General features: G+C 39.7%; 1 protein-coding gene across 6 annotated transcripts in view; it reads left to right on the forward strand.

Annotated features, from left to right (window-relative positions):
• Positions 1–13,085, forward strand: part of LOC137376392 (exportin-1) — a 54,285-nt gene extending 41,200 nt beyond the window's left edge. For 5 of the 6 annotated variants that reach the window (XM_068044859.1, XM_068044861.1, XM_068044860.1 and 2 more), the window contains 6 exons: positions 4,975–5,169; positions 7,046–7,214; positions 7,306–7,440; positions 10,811–10,970; positions 11,053–11,149; positions 12,440–13,085. In XM_068044859.1, coding sequence (XP_067900960.1) covers positions 4,975–5,169; positions 7,046–7,214; positions 7,306–7,440; positions 10,811–10,970; positions 11,053–11,149; positions 12,440–12,586 — 903 coding nt within the window. In that variant the 3' untranslated portion in view covers positions 12,587–13,085. The remainder of the gene's footprint in view (positions 1–4,974; positions 5,170–7,045; positions 7,215–7,305; positions 7,441–10,810; positions 10,971–11,052; positions 11,150–12,439) is intronic. The other variant, XM_068044863.1, reaches the window with a different exon arrangement.
• Positions 13,086–17,570: the final 4,485 nt, after the last annotated feature.

Consider the following 17,570-nt stretch of genomic DNA (forward strand, 5'->3'; position numbering starts at 1 on the left):
GTGGGCTGTTGCTGCAAGCAAATTGGCTGCCATGTTTCCTTGCATTATGCGACTATGCATCTTGACCACTTTTTGGGATGTCCTAAGATTGTGAAAAGTGCTTAAAAATGCAAGTTCTTTCTTTCCTCTGAATCCTGTCTCCTTTCTTCCCTTTTCTTTACTCCTTCCTATCCTCCACTTTCCTTTTCTCTATCTTTTTATGTGATGCACAACCTTCCATACCCTCTTCACTTTATGCACCTAATGCGTTTTTGGACGCCCCAAATCTCTCTTCGCCATATTGTTTCCCCACCTAGCCCCAATCTGTCCTTTGTTAGCGTATTCCCATTAATTATTGCACCCACAGTGTACTACTTTGCACTTCAAATTGAACTGTATCTGTAGTCATGTACTGACTTAACCTGTATTGTTGACTATCATTATGCTCCTGGCCTAGTTATATCTATTGATTCTCCTCTGTCACTTCAGTGAAAGCTTGTTTTTAGGATAGTTAAAATGTGACTTGTCTTTCACAAACATGCTGACTTTCCCTATTCAGCTTGTACTTTTTTTTGCAGACATTCATTGTACCTAACCGTTTCTAGTAATTTGCCCATTACTAACGGGCCTGAAGATACTTAGTTTATTTCTCTCTCTCTCTCAATGAGATTTGCCTGGCTTCAATCTCAGAAATTCATTGCTGTGCTTAGTTTTTTTTTGAATAGAGCATTGGTAGACACCCAAGTGCATGTTACTTCCTAGCCTATTTGATAGGAATATACATGGCGCAGGTTAGGTCAGAGAGGGTTGAAATTAATCTACTTTTAAATCGCAGGATCCTTTTATAGCACGGGGAAGCTGTTTAGCCCATTGGAACTGAGACAGGCCTTTGAAAACCACTTTACCCCCTTGACTGTTAAAAAATCTTACTTTTTCAAATATTTATGCACTTCCCTCATTAACAGCTGCTATGGTGGATTCTGTTTTCACCAGTTTCTGGCAAGATATTCCATGTCCTAATTGCACTTGTTGAAAGTAACTTTTTTCCCCCTACTTTATCCAAACTCTTCAAGACAAAGAAACTTAAGATCTGATGACCATAGTTTGAGTCTCTTAAATAATGACAAAACAAGCAAGGAAATGAGACCCTTTCTGTCTGCTCTGCAGTTCAATAAGATCATGGTTTATCTTCAACTCCATTTACTTGCCTGACCCTCATATCTCTACACCCTTGGTATTCTAAAATCTATTGACCTGTCTTGTGTATATATTCAGCAACTGGGCATCCACAGCCCTCTGGGGTAGAGAATTCCAAAGATTCACAGTCCTCATTTTTTCCCCCCCCTCATTCCAGTCCTAAATGGCTGACACCTTATCTTGAGACTATGCTTCCTAGTTCCAGACTCTGCAGGCAGAGAAAATAGAATCTACCCTGTCAGGCCTCCTCAGAATCTTATTACCTCTCTCTTTTTGTTAACTCAGAGGATAGGCTCATTCTACTCGATTTCTCCATATAGAAGAATCCTGTCATCCCAGCAATCAATTTAGTGAACCTTCATTGCACCCCATCTAAGTACTGAGACCAAACTGTACACAGTATCTCAGGTGTGATCTCACCAAAGCCCAGCACAACTACTCCAACCTCCTTTGTAATAAGGCCAACATACCATTTGGCTTCCCAGTTGCTTGCTGACCTGCATATTAACTTTGTTTAATCAACAGGGACACCCAAATCCCTCTGGCTACCACCATTCAATATTTCTCACCATTTAGAAGTATTTTTTATTCTTCCTACCAAAATGAATAACCTCACATTTCCCCACATTATACTCCCATCTGCCACCTTCTTGCCCATTTGCTTAACCTGTCCATATCCCTTTGCAGACCTATGTTGTCCTCACAGTTTACTTTCCTACCTAGCTTTATATCCTCGGCAAACTAGGATATATTACACTCTGCGTCATTAATATTGATTGCAAACAGCTGAAGCCCCAGCACTGATTCTTAACGGCACCCCACTAGTAAAAGCCTGCCACACTGAAAATAACTGATTTATTCCTACTTTTTGTCCTTTACCCAATCCTCTATCCATGCTATAATATATTGTCCCCAATCCCATGAGTCCTTGTGTAGCAGCCTTTTTTGTATGGCAGCTTATCGAATGCCTTCTGAAAATCCAAGTATACGACATTCACAGTTTTCCAAAAATCTACCCTACTAGTTATATCCTCAAAAATACTTTCTCTCTTTATAAATCCATGTTGGCTCAGCCTACTCATAGTATGATCATCTAAATACTCCGTCACCACATCCTTAATAATAGATTCCAGCATTTTCCCAATGCCTGATGTCAGGCTAACCTGTCATGTCGTCCTGTTTTTCCTTGCCCACCTTTCTTGAATAGTGGTATATTTTGTCCCTTACAATCCACTGGGACCGTCCCACAATCTAGGGAATTTGGAAGATCACAACCAGTACATCCACTATCTCTGCAGCCACCTCTTAGAACCCTAGGAATGAAGGCTGTTAGGTCCAGGGGTTTTGTTAGGGTTTTAGTCCCATTAATTTCTCCAGTACTTTTTTTTTCTTAATTGCTTGAAGTTTCTCACTCTCATTAGACCCTTGGTTCCCCACTATTTCTAGTATATTTTTTGTCTTCTACAGTGAAGCCACTCATCCCTAGTGTGTTTTTCTGCACCCTCTTGATATTCTTGAGTAAGGCACCTAGCTTGTGTTCTAACTTTGGCTTAACCAATGATATATGTAGGGTTAACATTATCATCTTGCTGTTGCACTCAATGTCCCTGTTTGTAAACTAAGGATCCTTTGTTTACATTCTCCCAACAGTTTTATCAACTTGTCCTCCTGCTTTGTACAGCTGAACCCTGAGTGTCTCTGCCTTCACTCTTTTTAATATTTCCTCTCACTCTCTTCTGAAAATGCATCACCTCTCATTTCCCCATATTAAATTTCATCAGCCATTTATCTGTTCAATCTGCTGTGCTGTTTACAGTCCCTTTCAGTCAACCACATTCCCTATTTTTGTCATGAAGACATTTTGATAAAAGCGTCTAGTCTTGAAGGCAAGCACAATGAAAGTGGGGGGTAATTGGTCTCGGGTCAAAGGAGGTCTGCAATGATATTGGGGAAAATGGTGAAATGGTGGGGTGGGGGGAGGTGCTTGGTAAAGAGGATGAAAGGGGTGGGTGGGAGCAGTATAGAACAGAGAGCAATGATGAGGTTTTCTTGCATAACTTTCCAACCATGCTCACTTGCCTGCTGAAGTTTATCTCAGACTTCAGTTTGGATCAGTTGTTGAAATTTTGGTTTTAAAAATAAAACTTGGTGGGGTGGTGCTAAATACTTTGTTTTTATTATACTCATTGGAAAGGACTTCTGTAGGAACTACTAGCATAGGAGCGGAGTTGTGTGTGAAGGTTGACTACATTGAGGACCTGTATTAAAGCAGGTTCAGGTAAACAAGGGAAATTACATCAGCCAGAATAGCTGAATTGAGAGGTGGGAACCGGTGCCTGGAGAAGCTAGCCAGTGACACAGGAACAGAGCTGCACTAGAAGCAGGACAGACCAGGGGCACCAACAAGGCATAAGAGGCCTAAGTGTGCCGAAAGGCTGGCCGGGGGTGGGGGGGGGGGGGGGGGTGGAAAAATGACATTGGAGCTCTAGCAAAGGGTCAAAACTACCTCAAATTAGAAGGAAACTTGATTGCTAATTTAACTTTTATAAAAATGAGTATTGCTGAAAATAGAGACATGTTGAAGCTTTTCGTCTTGCAGTCATCAGGACAAACTGCAAGAATACCAATGTAAGGGACAACGACAACTTGTACTGTATGAGAAGAGCGTGCTGATTGGCAAGTGAACTCTGGCAGAGGTGTTGCCATGGAGAATGCACCAGTTTACAGTGACTGACAGTTAACTGTCAAGCTTTGCTTGAAAGTTAAACTAGGCCGTTTGACTCTGGTCAAGGCATTGCCCTGAGGAATGAACCAACGAATGGCTGTCACTTATTTTGTTTAGCTGAAACAGGCGCAATGTTTGTATATGTTCTTTGTTTGCAGACAGGTGGATCCTCTAAAGCAGCACCTGGTGGCTAGAGTCTGCACTTATTTGCAGACTCTAATCAGTTTATTCATTAGACTTCACAGTAGGCCTAATGTGACCGACAGGTATCAATATCCATAGCGTTATGGGACAAGCAAGCTCTTAATTGGAGGCAGTTCAGAGGAGGTTCACTAGATTGATTCCAGAGATGAGGGGTTTGTCTTATGAAGGGAGATTGAGCAGTTTAGGCCTTCTCACTCTGGAATTTAGAAGAATGAGAGGAGATCGAATTGAGGTATATAAGATGATTAAGCGGATTGACAAATTAGACTTAGAGGATGTTTCCTCTTGTGGGGCAATCCAGAACGAGAGATCATAGTTCTAGGATAAGGGGTAGCAGATTTAAAACCAAGATGAGGAGAAATTACTTCTCTCAAAGGGTCGTGAGTCTGCGCTACCCCAGAGTGCGGTGGATGCTGGGACATTGAGTAAATTTAAGGAGGAGATACAGATTTTTAATTAGTAATGGGTTGAAGGGTTATGGAAAGTGGAGTTGAGGCCGAGATGAGATCAGCCATGATCATATTGAATGGCGGAGCAAGCTCGAGGGGCTGAGTTGTCTACTCCTGCTCTTAGTTCTTGTGTTCTTATGTAACATCTTTTTAACATTAAAAGTCATCAGTGACACCTACTGGTGTAGCAGTTAAATGTGGATGCTTTTAATATTTGAATCTCCCATTAGAGGAGGTAAACATAGACTTTTCACATGTTTCATGTACTGAAATTAATGGTTTTTATATATGGTTGCTTTCTTCAAAGAACCCCTAAATTCATCAGATATGTGCATAAGACTCTATTCTTGAAACAAACTACAATTAGTTACTGTTCAAATTGGTGTGGAAAAGTTAACTTTACAATGTTGGTTATTCTAGGTCGGTGAAAATTTTGTTCCTCCATTGCTGGATGCAGTGCTTATTGACTACCAGAGAAATGTACCAGCTGCTAGAGAACCAGAAGTTCTTAGCACCATGGCAACCATCGTGAATAAACTGGGTGGACATATCACATCTGAAATTCCTCAGATATTTGATGCTGTCTTCGAATGCACTTTAAATATGATTAACAAGGTGAGATAAAAGGCTCATTGGATACAATTATCCTCATTTCCAGTTTAAGAATAGAAAGAATATATCTGACTTCATTCTTGATTGGGTAGTGGCTTGGCGTGAATAGAGCAATGGGAATTGGGAAATGACAATGGTCATGCATGGAATATTAGGATAAAGTGTAAACATTTCTTAAATTAAGAATTGGTACTGTTTTTATATGTACTGTTATCAGTGCAAGTTTTTAAAATTTGCTCACCATGTGTGATGGCAAGTCCACATTTATTGCCCACCCAATGTTGCTATGTAAAGGTGGCAGTGAACTCCTTCCTGATCTTTGCTGGTGCCCCTTGATGGTGTTAGTTGAGAACTTTCAGGATTTGTGCCAGTGATGTCACTTTAGCTGGACGCCTGGAACCCCTCTTGACTTGATTCAAACTAATATCTGGAGAGAGGAAATCCATGCCATAGAGATCGCTCGATCCTTGTGGGCAGCAATGTTCCCTCTAAGCCATGCAACTGCCCAGCAAGGAAGGGGAATGTGCTGCGCAGGGAACAAGCAGGCTATGGCAGGCAGGCCCTTTTTAAGATGCGTGTTTGCGTGGCAATCTTAAGGGGGCCATGCAGTGGAACAAGCTGAAACAAAAACAAGAAATGCTGGAATCACTCAGCAGGTCTGGCAGCATCTGTGGAAAGAGAAGCAGAGTTAACGTTTCGGGTCAGTGACCCTTCTTCGGAACAAGCTGACCGCGCACAACGAAGAGAAGTTAGAGGGAATTTTAATGGGCAGCTTTCTTTGAGGTCAGTAGTGGGCACTGTTGATTTACCACTGACTGCAAAATCTGAGCCACGGTCATGGGGTGAATAATTAAGGTGAAATGAAAAGGGATGGACTTTTGGAGGTGCCTTTATCTTGCTAAAAACTTTTAATGTTCTGAACCCTAGATGAGATTGTAAGCCATAGTGTGTTGGTTTCAAAACTGCATGGCCCTACTTTTACCCCAAGATGAGCTCTTGCCCTCAGCAAAGGAGAGGGAAAAAATTGTCCAATGAGGATTTTTGGTTTGAAAGCGCTGATGACCAAAATTAAACTGATTCAGTGTAATGTATAGTTTTGAGAAGATCAGAGTATTTACTGCCGGAATACAAAGAGTAGCTATTTCATGCCTTGAGGTTTTTGCTTCATGCTTTCATTTAAATTGTTACAATTTTCCATCTATGTATGTATTAGGGTCGTGTCTTGGAATTCCATCACACTATGCTAAAAAGTAGTGGGCAATAGGTTTATTACCATGATTCCCTACACACTGAACTCCCATCTCTGTCATGCGCATATGCTAAGTGGGGGCTTTAGAACAATAAAATGTGACAACACAACTCTGTTGGGGTAATTCTAGCATCCTGGGATAGGTCCTAAAGCAGCACACTTGTCCCAGGCCAGGGATGATGCATACATGATGTTGAGGTGAAGTGAAAAAAACTAAACCAGTTTAATGCTTTTTATAGGCCTTTAATATGCATCCTTGGGAAATGTATTTTTCTTTCGTTTTGCATTTAATAGCTGATGAAATTATGAACCCTCTTATCTCTCTCTCTCTCATTTTCTTGCTGCTCCTGGGCTGTGCAGAGTCTGTTCCCAAACTTAGCCAGCCAATGACCAGGTCTTTTCTATTCTGCTCTGAAAACTGACCACGTTGCAGATTAGTGTGGCACTGGGCTAACACTTTAAAATAACCGTTACGTCTTACAGCAGTGCAGCCTTAATCAGGAAACCTCATGGATACAGTAGAATTTTGCTTTTCTGTGCTCTAGAGATTTTTAATGTTTGTGTTCTCTTTGCTGAATTTCTTTTAAAATTCCAGTTCCATCTCAAAACTTTTATTTTCTTTCATTTCAGGACTTCGAGGAATATCCTGAACATAGATCAAATTTCTTCTTGCTCTTACAAGCTGTAAATTCGCATTGTTTCCCAGCATTCTTAGCCATTCCTCCAGCACAATTTAAGCTAGTTTTAGATTCTATAATCTGGGCTTTTAAACACACCATGAGAAATGTTGCTGATACAGGTTTGTTAAAATTATACATCGTAAATTTGACCATGTAAAATTAATACTTCTGACAGCGAAGTTCCTGCAACCAAAATGTTTTCTATAACAGGTCTACAGATTCTCTATACTCTTCTGCAAAATGTTGCCCAGGAAGAGGCAGCTGCACAAAGTTTCTATCAGACATACTTTTGTGATATTCTTCAGCATATATTTTCTGTTGTCACAGATACATCTCACACTGCTGGTAAGGACTTTGCATGAGTAGCAATATAGCATATTTGATTTCACTGCTTTTGAGCTTTGTTGCAACCAACTGAATATTACATTATTTACTTGTATAATAAGTTGAATTATAGTTGGTTAAGGATTTGGATTTGAAAAGTCAATCTTCATAGGGAGCTTCTAATTGGAAATTTGATTAGTTAATATCTGCTTTGGGTATTTTATGGCTATATTTCCATGCCCATTAATGGATATGACCAGCTCTGGTGTCATCTTATTTGTTCCTGCATGACTGATCTTCAGCTGGAGTGTACAATAAAATGGGATATTAGAAACTGGCAAGTTTTTTTTTGAAGTCCAAATACCTATTGCAACAAGATTAGGAATTTTAATTTGGTTCTCTTAATTTGAATCTCAGCATTCTGTATCAGAACAGAAGTGCAACAAAACTTGGCCAAAGTCAAATGTGCTAGATTAAGCACACACTTCAGCATTCAGTCGAAACAACAATTGTACATTGAGTTTTGTCAACTGATGTATTCTGTGCTCATGGCACCCACTAATTGGGAATTGGTTCTTGTTGGGGTACAGTTACACAGGGGCTTTGCCTAAGTGAATCAACACGTGATCATGGAGATCAAATGCTGACCAACTATTTGACAGTGTGTGGGGCTACTTTAGCTGAGCCCAATCCTATTCTCACTCTTGTTCAGTTAGATTTTCAATGAGTCCTTGGATAGCGATCAGAAATGGTAACCTGGGCTTTTTCCTTGCTAATTCCTCAGCTATGAGGAGAGATTGGATAGGCTAGGGTTGCTTTCCTTAGAGCAGAGAAGGCTGAGAGGGGACATGATTGAGGTATACAAAATTATGAAGGGTATTGATAGGATAGATAGGAAGAAACTTTTTCCCTTAGCGGAGGGGTCAGTAATCTGGGGGCAGATTTTTTTTTTTTTTTAAGGTAAGGGGCAGGTGATTTAGAGGGGATTTGAGGAAAAATGTTTTCCCCCAGAGGGTGGTTGGAAACTGGAACGCACTGCCTGAAGGGGTGGTAGAGGCAGGAACCCTCACGGTATTTAAGTAGTATTTAGATGAGCACTTGAAACGCCATAGCATTCAAGGCTACGTGCCAAGTGCTGGAAAATGGGATTAGAATAGATAGGTGCTTGATGGACGGCATGGACACAATGGGCCGAAGGGCCTGTTTCTGTGCTGTATGACTCTAAATAGTATTAAGGCTTACTGTAGCTTATCAGCTGTTGCCTCTGCTGAAATTAGTTAACTTGAAACAGTCCAGGAACCAAACACTGGGTTGTTCTGGTATTTATGACTTACTGCAGCACCACAGAAAGTCTTGTGGGTAAAGACAATCGGCATAATGCCTTGCCTATTCTAACTAGTAACTAAGTAGCAATTTTGTAATAAATGCCATTTGACTCCATAGACCAATTCTGGATTACAAATTCATCTTTCATGTGAAATTTTCTTTATTTGCATTTAGTTAGTTTCTGCAAGTTAATAATTTGTGGAATGAATTACATTTTTGAAATCATTAATTCTTTCTAACCTATCAATTTATGGCAAATAGCATTTTAAGGCTGTAAATAGAGTTGATCGCTCTAGAGAACAGACATTTTGGGCATATCATGAGAGAATATTGGGGCTATGGGAAAAAAAAGATTCACAATGATATTGAAGAGGTAATAGTCTTGAAAATTGGGGCTATATTCACTGGAGCAGTAAAGGTTAAGAACAAAGAACAGTACAGCACAGGAACAGGCCATTTGGCCCTCCAAGCCTGCGCCGATCTTGATGCCTGCCTAAACTGAAACCTTCTGCACTTCCGGGGTCCGTATCCCTCTATTCCCATCCTATTCATGTATTTGTCAAGATGCCTCTTAAACGTCGCTATCGTACCTGCTTCCACCACCTACCCCCGGCAGCAAGTTCCAGGCACTCACCACCCTCTGTGTAAAGAACTTGCCTCGCACATTCCCTCTAAACTTTACTCCTCTCACCTTAAACCTATGTCCCCTAGTAACTGACTCTTCCACCCTGGGAAAAAGCTTCTGACTATCCACTCTGTCCATGCCGCTCATAACTTTGTAAACCTCTATCATGTCTCCCTCCACCTCCGTCGTTCCAGTGAAAACAATCCGTTAAGGGTAGGTCTAATAGAAGTGTTCAACAATGTTAAAGGACTTGAGATTTTAAGAGTGAAATATTATTTCTGTTGGTGAATCAGCAATAAGTGGGCATAAAATTAGGATTAATACTAGAAACATGTTGGATCTTGCTGTGTGCAAATTGGCTGTTGAATTTCCTGCATTACAATAGTGATTGCACTTCAAAAGGACTTCATTTGTTGTAAAGCACTTAGGCATATCCTGAGATTATGAAAGGCACCATGTAAACACAAATCTTTGTTTAAGGCTAGAAGGAATTTAACATTAAGGGTTGTTGGAATATTGAATAGATTACCACAAGTAGTTACTGAATGCTTCAGTGTTCACAGGAGTTAGAACTGTTATTTAAAAAAAAAAAAAATTGCCACAGGACTAGAGCAGGAAAATGAGACTAATTAATACCTCCAGTATGAGTTAGCAGTGGCAAAGACCAACCTGGTGGGTGGAAATGGCCTCTTGTGTTTCAATTTCTGTGATCTATGACTGCATATGTGTTCAAAATCAAATTGAATTGATAAAAACTAACTGGATTGTGCAGTAATGTGTTTTCACCTTCCAGTGATCTTCGTGCATCTGAAGATACAATACAGTATTTCCTCTGTTGTAATATAGTACTTAAAGTTGTGGTGTTCCAAGCCTTGTTCTGTTTTCGAGTTAGGCTGGATTCTGTTATAATGCTTCTCAGCAATAAACAACTTGTTTATAATGTAAAGTATAAGTTTGTAATTTATGAATATTCTATGATATATGGCATTGAATGCAAAATGCTGCTTAATTATAACAGGTAAAACACTCCATAGCTGTGAGGAACACTAACAAACCTAGAAACTAAAGGCTAGAGTAGGCAGAATGGAGTTTGGATAGTAGGGCTGGAGAAGGTTCCAGAAATAGATTAAGCCATGGGAGAATTTAAAGATCTGGGCAAGAATTTTAAAATTGAGCTTGGGGGAATGGGAGTCAATGTAGGTCAGTGAGGACAGGGTGATGGGTGAATAGAACTTGGTGCTGCAGTAGTTAATTCCATCACGTGTGTGTGGCATGTTGCAGTTGTATATTTGGATTACTTGTAACTGATTCTGAAGTTTAAACTAATTCTCACCAACTCTCTGCTAAATTGAGGATTGTAGATAAATATTTGTAATGTTTTCAGAATTGCATCCATGTTCATGTGAAAGTTGATTTTAATCTGTATATCTTTTTCTGTAGGTTTGACGATGCATGCATCAATACTTGCATACATGTTTAACCTGGTGGAGGAAGGAAAAATATCAATTCCCCTTAACCCAACAAATCCTGTCACTAATCATGTATTCATTCAGGATTATGTGGCCAATCTACTGAAATCTGCTTTTCCACATCTGCAAGAGTAAGTTGGTCTTAATTGATTAAAGCAAGCTTTTTTAAAATCATTATTTTTCTTTCTAACTTAAATTTTCTTTTTCTAACAGGGCACAAGTGAAATTATTTGTAACGGGGCTTTTCAGTTTAAATCAGGACATTGCAGCTTTTAAAGAGCATCTGAGAGATTTTCTTGTGCAAATCAAGGTAAGGCAGTTCTGGTCTAATTAAAAGATTTCAGAATATAGCAAAACCTCATACCAAGATATTTGTCAAATATGGAAATGTCACATGCGAGTTCCAAGCTTCACTGAATAGTATTCATGAAAGTGCCTGGAGAACTGATGTATCAACTATTGCAGCATGAACTGATTTGATCTTACTAGAAGGAAAGTGGACAGGAAATTTTTGCAGTTTTACAAATTTTGTTCCTTTTGCTCCATGGCAGGCCCAGCAGCCTTGGTATAGAGTTAGTGGCTAGCCCTAAAGATATTTTCTAATTTGACACAGATGGTACAGTTCTCCAGTCAATTTCACTAAAATTTGAGTTGCTGTCTGCAGAATCTATTGAGTATGAAAATACTGCTGTAGAAATTTCATTCTGTTCAATTTGGTAAAACCGTTGCCGTTTCACCTATACCTTCGATATCTGATTATGAAACTAGGGCTCATTCCTGATTTCAGTTTTATGAAAAAGAAAACTAGATTTTCAAAAGCCTTTAAGCAAATGGAATTTGGGGATGAGCTATTTTTAGAAAGAGTAAAAACATGTTCTCAAGTGAGTTGAATGTAAGAAGCTTCTTTGAATGAGATTTTACTTTATATGGTAGGTGTAGTTATTTTTTTAAACTGACACCTTCATGTCAAGCTCGCCTGTCCAACATTAGTTAAATATTGTACAAAGCTTCACAGATTTGGCTTGGAGCTGCACTACTGGAATGCAGTTAAGCTGCAGATTTGATTCCTAGTTTTGTGCTAGCAGCAAATTGTAGCTGGGGAGGGGAGTGTTCCTACTCCTTGTTTTGCTGTCCAGTGATTCATGCTTAAACGAAATGTGTGTGCAGCTGTGATGCATGGCATGATAAAACAGCAGCTTTCCAGTGCTACTGGTCAGGCTTGCACATGAATGGCCACTTGAAGGAGGTACTAGAGAGCTATTAGATTTGCAGCTTTCACCTAGCTACGCTGAAAATCAAAAATGGTGGCCGTGGAAATGTAAATGGGTTGAGAGTTACCAGGAAGCCAACTGATCTATCAAAACTGGCAACATAATGTAAAACATCTATTGGTTCTGAAACAAACCTGCTTCATGGCTTAACATAAGCGAAGTAAGTGTTCTTTTTGCATTGATACAAGTTAGTGGGGAATAAGTGGCCTTGAGATGACTGCTTCTGCAGAAGAAGAATGGAATTGTTCCTAATTGGATATGAAAAAACATTTTTGTCAAAACTGGAGTGTTTTTTTTCCTTGTGTTACAAATGTAGTTTTTGTTTGTAGGAGTTTGCTGGAGAAGACAGCGCTGACTTGTTCTTGGAAGAAAGAGAGGCTGCTTTACGCCAGGCCCAAGAAGAAAAGCATAAACTTCAGATGTCTGTTCCTGGAATTCTTAACCCACATGAAATTCCTGAGGAAATGGTTGATTGAGAAGTATGGAGTAAACCAAGTTGTGCCATTTCTTCTGTTCAGCCACCGTTGATGTAGCTTTGCAGAAAGTAATTGCACATCTGTGTGTGTTGACCAAAAACAATGCCAATATATGTATATTAAATCCTTTATCACCCAGTAGCTCTTTTTACTTAGTATGCAATTTCTATGGCAGTTTTCTTGTGTAATACCTTTTTTCCATTGTTATAAATTAAAAGTTTTGTCATCTTTGTTTAGATTTGCATGCAGTTGTATGAATTAAATCACTTTTTAAAGATCTCTTGTGCCCCATTTTATGGTTTTGGGAGGGGGGGGGAACAGAGGAGAGCTGAAAAGTGGACTTTGCTTGTGCCTCTGCTTGCAAAGTGTACAACAGATATAGGAATTATCTTCTGTAATTGATCACCAATCTCAAATTAGGTGTGTGTTACTTTGTTGTAGCATAGCCTTTTTTTTGCCGTCTAGGAATGAAAGTGATCTGTGCGGGGGGGGGGGGGGGGGGGGGGCAGGGGGGTGGAAATGTTCAAAGGGTTGTGTGTCAGGCATGTCCCAGAGCTGCTTTTCAATTGTATCCATGGGTAGTTGGAAGAAATGGTAATGCTTGACTGAATTAAAGCAATTCTAGCCAGATAAGTTTGCGGCAAGATCATGTGCATATCATCCCAGTGCAAAGCATCTTGAATGACTTGGGAACACAGTACACTTGGTTATTTTTTATGAATTTTTTTGTGTATGTGCTGTCGCTTTGTCGACAACAGCTTTTTGTTTTCCTCAATGAGGAGTGTTGCTCATTTGTGAGCCTTCATTAATTCTAAGTGAAAGTGGTTAAATATTTATCGAGTTAGCATAGGCTGCATCTTTATAAACAGCTCATGAAAATACTGATGGCTTTTGAGATGACTTGTACTAATTTACATTGTTTACCATGCTGTAGTGCTTCAAGAACACTACTTAAGAGCAAAATAAATTTGGTTTACATTTAAAATCTGTCTTCTGACCTTGATTTTGTTATCCAACATAATGAAATTGACCTGAATTTTTCAAAAATTGTTTCACAAATGCATTATCAAATTTTGACGAGTTCAAGTTTTACCAGCGCGGACAGCAATCCTGGGCCACATTTGTCAAAGCACTGAAGTTGAATTCGATCTTTTGCTTTTGGATAACACTTAACTTGCATCCTTTTTATTGCTGTAATATATTGTAATTCTGCAGAATGCATATCAAGATGAGTTATATAGGATTTATGGCACAGAAACAAGCCATTTGGCCTGCCTGGTCTAGGCCAGTGGTTATGTTTCACACCAGCCTCCTCCCACCCTGCTTCAACTCACCCTATCAGCATAGCCATGGAATCCTTTCTTCCTCATGTACTTCACTAGCTTCTCAAATACATCCAAGCTATTTGTTCCAACTGCTCTGTGGTAGTAAATTCCACACTCTGGAAAAAGCTTCTCAAATTCCTTATTGGATTTATTGACATATCCATGGCCCCTATTTTTGGATTCCATATGTCTCTGTCTACCTTTTCAAAGCCCTTCATAATCTTAAAAGATCTATCTGGTGGTCTCAGTCTTTTTTCCAGAGAAAACAGCCCAGGCATGTTCAACCTCAGTTCTGGTATCGTTCTTGTAAATATATTTTTGCACTTTGCTTCTATAATCCCTCTTAGTAATACAGAGACAAGAACTGTGCACAACATTTTTGTGGTCTAACCAAGGTTTTATGCAAGTTTAACATAACTTATCTGCTTTCCAGTTACATTCTTCTAGAAATGAATCCCAGTGCATTGTTTGTATTTTAACTAGTCTTGTTAATGTGCATTATGATTTTTTAATGATCAGTGAATCTATACCTGTATATCCCTTTGCTCCTCTACCCAGTTACTTTTTGGTAGGAGGGAGGAGACCACATACTACTCAGAAACAAAGTGCAGCACCTGACATATAGCTATATTGAAATTCATTTGACTTTTACATGTCCATTCTGTAAGTTCATTATTGTCTTGCATTTTGTGTGCAACCTTTTTTTAAACTTGGCTTATCCTAGCTGGTCCTCCTGGACTATTTGCCTATACCCAAAAGGATAGGGAAGTAGCCTACTGCCTTATAGCATCTTGGCTGATTGGCAGAATGTGCATAAAACCAATACAGTAGAGACCATTTATGTTCTCCCCACTTTTAAAAGGAGACTCCCGGCTTTTGTCGAGCATCTCTAATGCATTGGCGATCGGTTGCATTTGTTGACGCTGCAATGGCAGGAGGCGCACTTGCAAGCTACTCAATTGCAATGCCTGTGACATCAAAACCAGCAATGTCCTAGGCAGCTGCCTGCATTAAAAATAGTGCAAAGCTTGGAGGACAGAGAGGAGGGCACCTCCTCCTTGGCAGTAAAATAAAAGCAAAATCCTGCGGATGCTGGAAATCTGAAACAAAAACAAGAAATGCTGGAATCACTCAGCAGGTCTGGCAGCATCTGTGGAAAGAGAAGCAGAGTTAACGTTTCGGGTCAGTGACCCTTCTTCGGAACTGACATATTAGAAAAGTCACAGATTATAAACAAGTGAGGTGGGGGTGGGGCAAGAGCCAACAAAGGAGAAGGTGCAGATTGGACCAGGCCACATAGCTGACCAAAAGGTCACGGAGCAAAGGCAAACAATATGTTAATGGTGTGTTGAAAGACAAAGCATCGGCACAGATTAGGTGTGAATACACTGAACATTGAACAGCAGCAAGTGCAAACTTGAAAAAAACAGTGGGTAAGCATTTTTTTTTTCAGGTTTGCACTTGCTGCTGTTCAATGTTCGGTGTATTCACACCTAATCTGTGCTGATGCTTTGTCTTTCAACACACCATTAACATATTGTTTGCCTTTGCTCCGTGCCCTTTTGGTCAGCTATGTGGCCTGGTCCAATCTGCACCTTCTCCTTTGTTGTCTCTTGCCCCACCCCCACCTCACTTGCTTATAATCTGTGACTTTTCTAATATTTGTCAGTTCCGAAGAAGGGTCACTGACCCGAAACGTTAACTCTGCTTCTCTTTCCACAGATGCTGCCAGACCTGCTGAGTGATTCCAGCATTTCTTGTTCTTGTTCTTCCTCCTTGGCAGTGTCTGGTAAGAGGTAGGTGTGCCACTTTTGCAGTAACAATGCTCAAGCTGTTGGGTAAGCTTGGAGCAAAATGAGACATTTTGTATATGTATAGAATCTCTTTCAAAATGGTGCATGCACTTAAGCTGTTGGTTTTTAAAATTTATATATTAGTTTTTGTCTATCCACACTGTTCTGGTTGGTCAGTGTGTTGATTTGGTGGGTGGAGATTGGTGCACATACAGCTGCCAATTGTTGACCGGGTGCGTTGGAGGAGAAAAAACAGTGGAAGGGAAGGGGAGCTCAACAACAAAGTTACCCTAGCTGGAAGGAATTGGTGGTTGGGGGGGGCGGGGAATAGAGAAATGGCATAAGAGGGATGGTGGGTGGCAGGGGAGACCAAGAACAAAGTTAACCTGGCTAGAGCAATTTGAAGAGAAGGGGGGGGGGGGGGGGGGGAAAGCAGAAAAGGAAGGGGAACATGGGTGGGGGTGGTAGAGGAGATGAAGTGATTTATGACTTTAATCCCTTATAAGGACTAAACTAAATCAGGAATACATTCCTATGAATCTCCTTTAAGTTCAAACCAGACAAATTCTTATAGACACTTATTTAGGTCCAAAGGATTGAACTAACTTTCCCTCAAAGAAAGAAAACTAAGAATATTACCATCTTTCGGATAGGGTATTTTAAAAAATAATGGCAGTCATAAATATCCCAGATATTATAAGGGTCTGGGAAACTCTTCAATATGTATCTCTCCACTTAGAGACAGAGGGGTTTCTTGTAGTTGTATACAGAATACTACAGGAGATGATTTATTAACTTTTTTATATATTAAAGAATTTAACATGCAATACACAAGTGGATAAGTATATCACAATCAAATATTACTAAGATGTAACAATCTTATTTCTAACATAGAATCCAAAAGTTTAACCTTGCTAATGTTACAGCAAAATATATTAGAATATCCACCAAAATTTAAAGTGAACTTTTACCTTCAATCCCCTGAGTAAACTATGGGGTGAGAAGTATTGTTTGAGGAATTCAACACCTCTAATCTTTGCTTCAAAAACACTCTCGTGTTTATACTGTTGCTAAGGTGTCATATGACTTATTAGCATATAGGTGTTTTGTGTTTTTCTTACTACCAAATATAGATCTTGAAAGCATCATTAACTAACTCTCCACTTAATGTTTTACTGGCAATCCCCTGTTCTTGAAGTTGTGAGCATTTCTCTGGTCAAAATGTTTATAATTGTGTTTACTTGACCTCTTGTTCCTGTAAGTCCATTCCATTTATTGTTTTATTATCTATAATTGCCTTTTTTATGCTACCTTAAAGCAACCTCGAACTGATCTGTCTACATCAACAACCCCATAAACTAAGTTTTTATTGCTACCTCTTACTGATGTGTCACAGGATATTTCAATGTGTGTGTTTATCTTCCAAGTCCCTGACAACAGACACAAATGGATTTCCCAACTTGTTTCTGGTTCATAACTGGGACCTTGAAAGACCTTTTAATTTTTAACTCTACCTTCTTAAAGGAGAATGTCAGTGAGTCTTGAACTGACCATTTATTCAATCTTTAATTCTAAAAGGTATAACTATATCTAAATGCTACCTAATTAAGTCTATTATACAAACAAACAAAGAACAAAGAAAATTACAGCATAGGAACAGGCCCTTCGGCCCTCCAAGCCTGCGCCGATCCAGATCCTCTATCTAAACATGTCGCCTATTTTCTAAGGGTCTGTATCTCTTTTCTTCCTGCCCATTCATGTATCTGTCTAGATACATCTTAAAAGATGCCATCGTGCCCGCATCTACCACCTCCGCTGGCAACGCGTTCCAGGCACCCACCACCCTCTGCGTAAAGAACTTTCCAC

The sequence above is a fragment of the Heterodontus francisci genome, chromosome 13 (genome assembly GCF_036365525.1).
Source record: "Heterodontus francisci isolate sHetFra1 chromosome 13, sHetFra1.hap1, whole genome shotgun sequence".
NCBI lineage: Eukaryota > Metazoa > Chordata > Chondrichthyes > Heterodontiformes > Heterodontidae > Heterodontus > Heterodontus francisci.